This window comes from Xyrauchen texanus, chromosome 31 (assembly GCF_025860055.1).
Source record: "Xyrauchen texanus isolate HMW12.3.18 chromosome 31, RBS_HiC_50CHRs, whole genome shotgun sequence".
Taxonomy (NCBI): Eukaryota; Metazoa; Chordata; class Actinopteri; order Cypriniformes; family Catostomidae; genus Xyrauchen; species Xyrauchen texanus.
In genome coordinates this window covers 2,929,660-2,935,968 of record NC_068306.1, presented here as the reverse complement: position 1 = coordinate 2,935,968, position 6,309 = coordinate 2,929,660, and the positions used below count along the sequence as shown (strand labels likewise).

At 38.8% G+C, this 6,309-nt stretch overlaps 1 protein-coding gene across 1 annotated transcript; it reads left to right on the top strand.

Annotated features, from left to right (window-relative positions):
• The first annotated feature begins 178 nt into the window (after positions 1 to 178).
• On the top strand, positions 179 to 5,584 carry LOC127624999 (zinc finger protein 501-like). The gene is made up of 4 exons (XM_052100025.1): positions 179 to 207; positions 599 to 683; positions 1,434 to 1,914; positions 4,121 to 5,584. Exons 2-4 carry the CDS (start codon positions 624 to 626, stop codon positions 5,059 to 5,061), a joined length of 1,482 nt encoding a protein of 493 aa, XP_051955985.1. The 5' UTR covers positions 179 to 207; positions 599 to 623; the 3' UTR covers positions 5,062 to 5,584.
• The last annotated feature ends 725 nt before the right edge of the window (positions 5,585 to 6,309 follow it).

Below are 6,309 nucleotides of genomic sequence, written 5' to 3'. Positions count from 1 at the left end.
GCTAAAAATGGAGGAGCTGAACACGCGCTGAACACGCAGCTCCATTGGAAGCTTTTAGTCCTGATAAACCTGGGGAGTACTGTAGTAGGAAAGTCTATGATCCATTGCTCCTGTAGATGGCGGTAATGCGCATTCTAAGAATGCAAACCGCAAATAAAAACGAAGAAGAAGAAGAAAGCGGAAGTCACAGTTTGAGCACTCAGTTCGGTACGTGCCTCAACTTGTTTGACTTAATTTATGAGATTTGTATTTATTTTGTTGTGGTTTTTTTAATGTGCATGTCGTATTTTGTTCTGTTTTTCAATTTAGTGATCGAAAATGAAGCTTATAATCGTTTTATGTGGCGGTTTTGTGACATACTCTTTAAAATATTCAGTTTCAGGAGAAACCAGCAGAAATATCTGAATATTATGATTAATTTGTGATATATGAGCTCGTTAAAGTCTTTGTAAATTAGTTCAGTGAAAGCGATTAGATGTTGAATAAAGCTTGTTATGGGTTAATGTCCGATCATATTCATGCTGTCAAGAAAATGAAACCAAACACAAGCACATTTAAATGTATATAATCTTTATAAAGTTTTTGTTTTGTTTTACAGATCTGTTTGTGTTCAGATTTTCATCATGAGAGAGTTGAAGAAAGAAGTGATGAAGACAAAACTGATGGAGAGAGACAGTTTACAGGTTAAACATTCATTTCATCCTTAAACTGGATCACTGTGTCTTGGATTTTAATGAACTTGCTTTAGCTAAATCTTAAAATCTGTTTCCAGAGATTTAAAGGGATAGTTCACAGCAAAATGTATTGTGATCAGACCTTTGTAGCTCCAAAAACCTCATGTGGATTACTTTTATGTTTCCTTACAAGACTCCAGTTGTTTAATCCATATCTTCTGAAGCTGTATAATACGTGCGGGTAAAAAACAGATCCAAATTGAAGTCCTTTTTTGCACTAAATGTCAACTATAACCTTCAGATGTGAAAGTGAAACTAAACAGGCACCACATGTCACTTTCAGAAGTGAAAGTGTACATTTTAGAGTAAAAAAAAAAAGGACTTAAATTTTGGATCCGTTTTTCACCCGTACCAATTATATCGCTTAAGAAGATATGGATTGAACAAACGGAGTCTTATGGATTACTTTAATGTTTACTTTATGTGGTTTTTGGAGCAACAAATGTCTTATCACCATTAGTTTGCATTGTATGGACCTACAGAGCTGAGATTTTCTTCTTAAAATCTTTGGTTGTGTTCTGCTGAAGAAATACATTTCTGTACATCTTTGTTGGCATGAGGGCGAGTAAATGATGAGAGAATTTAAATTGTTGGGTGAACTGTATCTTTAAAGTTGAGATTGTAAGTTTCAAATGATGTGATTTGACTGTGACTCTGTGATGATGAACGGTACAGATGTGATTGTGTTGTGTTTGTCAGAAGCTGGAAAAGGTTTCCTGTCAATCTTCAGTGTGTGTGACTGATGGGACCTCCACAGAATGTCAGGATTCAGTGTGGAGCGGCAGAGATCAGTCCACACCACAGCAGCTGCTGGACAAACTCTCTGAACAGAGATCCAGAGACACACAGGACTCACAGCTCACTTTACTCTGTTCTACTGATGCTCAGGAGAGTGTGTGTGACAGTAATCAGGGTGATCAAACCTCCACAGAGTCTCTGACTTCTGTCTGTAACGCTGGAGAACAGCAGATGCTGCAGACACCAGTGAAGATGTTGAAGAACCCGATTGAGATGCGAGGAGAAAACACAGTAGAGGAGCAACTGAGTGATGAAGAAGATGATGAAATCACAGCAGAGGTACAAGAGATTGATGAAGAAGATTATTATGATGATGATGATGAAAAAATCACAGCAGAGGAACAACCGAGTGAAGATGATAATGATGATGTCATTCCTTCAGGTATGTTTTTTCCTTTTATATTGTTTGACATTTTCAGGACTAACAAATGACGTCAGAATCTGTAACCAGATGATGTTTATCTCTCAAAGTTGCACTAAAAGATGCTGACAGAAGGGAAACCCGGTTGTAGCCCATTCGCCTCAATGTTCGACATGTCAAACCAGTCTGGCCATTTTCTGTTGATCTCTCTCATCAGCAAGTGTTTCCATCTGCAGAACTGTCGCTCACTGAATGTTTTTAGTTTTTGGCACCATTCTGAGTAAATTCTAGAAACTGCTGTGTGTGAAAATCCCAGAAATACTCAAACCAGCCCATCTGGCACCAACAATCACGCCACAGTCCAAATCACTGAGATAAAAATTCCATTGACATACACCTTAGCAAAATGCTTTTAAAATCTGTTTTTCACAATTCCTGACATTTAATCATAGAAAACATTCCCTGTCGTAGGTCAGTTTGGATCACTTTATTTTTACATTTATATTTACATTTATTCATTTGGCAGACGCTTTTATCCAAAGCGACTTACAAAAGAGGAAAACATAAGCGAATCATCTTAAGGAGACAGTGGTACGAAAAGTGCCATATTACAAAGGTTTCACTATCATCAGAATAGTATACAAAACAGATTTAAGTGCAACAAGAAATGTTTTTTTTTTTTTTTTAGAATGTGAAATGCCAGGGGGCCTGAGTAGCTCAGCAAGTAAAGACGCTAACAATCACACCTGGAGTCACAAGTTCGAATCCAGGGTATGTTGAGTGACTCCAGTCAGGCTTCCTTGGCAACCAATTGGCCCTGTTGCTAGGGTGGGTAGAGTCACGTTGGGTTAACCTCCTCGTGGTCGCTATAATGTGGTTCTCGGTGGGGCACCCGTGGAGAATAGCGTGAAGCCTCCACACGCACAAGGTCTCCGCAGTAACGCGCTCAGCAAGCCAACAATCAACGTGATAAGATGCGCGGATTGACAGTCTCCAATGCTGAGGCAACTGAGATTCGTCCTCCGCCATCCAGATTGAGGCAAATTTTCAGTGTTAAATAAAAATTAACGCTGAAAAACAAATAATGTGAAATGTCAGAATAATAGTAGAGAGAGTGATTTATATCAGCTTTTATTTCTTTCACCACATTCCCAGTGGGTCAGAAGTTTACATGCACTTTGTTAGTATTTGGTAGCATTGCCTTCAAAGTGTTTATCTTTGATCAAATGTTTTGGATAGAATCCCACATGTTTCTTACAATAAGTTGCTGGAATTTTGTCCCATTCCTCCAGACAGAACTGGCGTAACTGAATCAGATTTGTAGACCTCCTTGCTCAAACACTTTTTCAATTCTGCCCTCAATCAGATTGAGGTCAGGGCTGTGTGATGCCACTCCAATACCTTGACTTTATTGTCCTTAAGCCATTTTGCCACAACTTTGGAAGTATGCTTGGGGTCATTGTCCATTTGGAAGACATGTTATGTGCTTTAGCCCACTACGCCACCACCACTCCACAGACAAGACAGTTAGAAGTGACAGGGGGATGAAACAGTGAGGTGAGCACTTGAACATTATGACCGCTTGAATCATTTTAGCGGTCCGCATATCAGAGCCGTGCCAGACACTGTACTGCACACCGGTTTATTATTGTATTAACACAATGTCTAAGTGTCTTGTGAGGCAAGTGTCTTATTTTGGGCTTGTTTTTCCGAACCAGATTGCTTATTTATCTCGTGAGATCTGGCAACACCGCAGTTGGTATTTCACCCACCCCTTAGTGCGGAGAACAGGCATTTTTATTAACTGTGAACTGTTGAACACTATTAGCGGTTCTTTTATTTTGTTCTAACCGGTGGTAGCCTTTGGAAAGGCTGAACTTCTAAATCAGAACGAAAAAATGCTGTTTTTGCTCAGGGCGAACGGAAATGAAAAACATTTCTGTTTTAGTCCCTGGTTGTGGCTACAAGCTTTCAGATTCAAAGTACTATCACCGCACATATTAACGAGCTGGACCTTCTTTTCTTTTTAAACGGACATGACTTAAACACACACGGACAAATGACGGAAGTATGCAATCCATCCCGACTAGGGCTGCAACTAATAATTATTTTGATAATCGACTAATCGAACGATTAATCATTAGCTCTTAACCGACTATTCAGCTTGTACCATGACTTAAAAGGTTTTAATAAAGGTTTAATAATCAATTTACTTTGTTCATTTTAGAGTTGATGGAAGAGCAAGAGGAACCTCAAGAGCTGAATGAAGTGGAGGAGAAACTTCAGGATCAGAAACATCATGATTTAATACCTGGAAAAACATCTTCGAGTGGCTCAAAGTCTAAGAAGCGCAGAAGAAGAGCAGCCAAGAAATCTTTCTCCTGCTCTCAGTGTGGAAAGAGTTTCACAAATGACGGCAATCTTAATACACACATGAGAGTTCACACTGGAGAGAGACCTTACACGTGCCATGAGTGTGGGAATTGCTTCACTACTAAAGGAAACCTTAATAAGCACACACGCATTCACACAGGTGAAAAGCCTTACACGTGTCATCATTGTAGAAAGAGTTTCACACAAAAAGAGCAACTTGTCAGACACACAAGAGTTCACACTGGCAAGAAGCCCTTCTCGTGCCATCAGTGTGGGGAAAGTTTTGCATCTGCAGACCATCTCCAAGATCATCTCTGCTTGTACTCTGGAGAAAGGCCATTTCAATGTGATCAGTGCGGTAAAACGTTTGTAAAGGCAAAGTTTCTAAAACAACACCTGAAAATCCACACCAAAGAAAAGCCTTACAAGTGTTCTCTTTGTGGAAAGAGTTTTGCATGCTCGTTCTACTTTAAAGTGCACCAGAAAACGCATACCGGTGTGGTGGCTAATAAGTGCTTTAAATGTGAGAAGATCTTTACTTCAGCCGGCCAGTTGACCGTGCACCTTAAAATCCATTCTGGGGAAAAACCTTTCAAGTGCTCACAATGTGAAAAGAGTTTCACTCGGTTGGAAAACTTGAAAACACACGAGAGAATCCATACTGGAGAGAAACCTTACCGCTGTTTTTCATGTGGTAAAAGTTTCAAACAATCTGGTCATCTACAGAAACACTTAAAAAATCATTGCCCAAGCAGTCAAACTGATCAAAATGAATCTTTAAGCCCAATAATATGAAGTAAATAGTTCTCCCAAAACAACAGCATGATCTAAGATTAATACTTGGAGGTCTTCCTATTTGGAGAACTGAATTTGAGTGGGATCGCTCGTCCGATTATGAGTGGGCTGATTAATATTTTTACGGAAACCAAAGAAACTTGTAATTAGGGCTGTCATGATTATGAACAATTCACCGAAACAATTATGATTATGACGATTAATTGTCATGCAAATTGCCACATTAAAAACATAATTTATTCATATTTAACTTGCAATCATAAAATATGTCTGATTTCCCTTAAAGCTTTAAAAACGTATGAATCGCATGAAAATAATAATTTCAATATATTTCCAAATGCTTAAAATATGTCTCTCCATTTTGGACAGTTTTAGTCATTGTCCATTTAACATTTACAATGTTGGTTTTGGAACGACGCCATCTTTAATAGCTATCGTATTGTATTGTGCAATAGTTAAAAACAAATCTGTCCTAAATTCTTTACTTTCACATGTTAGTTTAAGGCTGTCTAATGAAGGGGTTGCTGGCACAAATGCACCCCCATAACGGATCTCACTTAGGCTGCCAAAATGGTCCGAAACAGCCAATATGAACATATGTAAAAAAAATATATATATTTAATTTAATTGGATCATTTACATTATTTAAATGATTTCAAAGATCGAGGCTTTTCTCTGCTGGGATTTGATTGATAACATTAGCTTGTTAACTGACCTGAGCAAATCTCTTGCTTCTATTACAAACTATTTAATTTACTTAACAGTGGAAACTAGTCGACGCGGTTTCGTTTTTTAGGGAGCTACTGGCTAGTTTGTTGTCTTACAGAAACCTTAGGTTTTAACTATATAGGAACATTTTCTGAGTAAACATGTGAGTCGGGCTAAACTTGTCACCGCAGTGTCCTCCGTACATTGTCAAAATAACCCATCCTCACATCTTTATGATGTGCTTGTGCTTATACTGTATATGGGTCTTGCTAAATGGTTGCTAGGGAGCGCTGGACGGTTGCTAGGCAGTTTCCAGGGACCTAAATTAATAAGTCAAGCCCACCCCCATGTCTATACAATGTTCTGGTACTGAGATATGGATCCCTTGTCAATGTGAAGTCTATGAGCACAGCAGAAATATTGTCCTCTATAACACCTCACTCGTGTACAACAAACTGTGTGGGACAATTTAGATGCTGAAAAATTGGTTTAGGGATTTTGGAAAATGTTTGTAGGCGTTGAGGAAGCTCAAAGCATCCA

What these genes read in the sequence shown, in the direction of transcription:
- LOC127624999 (XM_052100025.1), top strand. Translation starts at nt 624, where the DNA reads ATGAGAGAGTTGAAGAAAGAAGTGATGAAGACAAAACTGATGGAGAGA. An exon ending in TGGAGAGAGACAGTTTACAG is followed by an intron (nt 684 to 1,433) that starts GTTAAACATTCA and finishes TGTGTTTGTCAG; the next exon opens with AAGCTGGAAAAGGTTTCCTG. An exon ending in TGATGATGTCATTCCTTCAG is followed by an intron (nt 1,915 to 4,120) that starts GTATGTTTTTTC and finishes TGTTCATTTTAG; the next exon opens with AGTTGATGGAAGAGCAAGAG.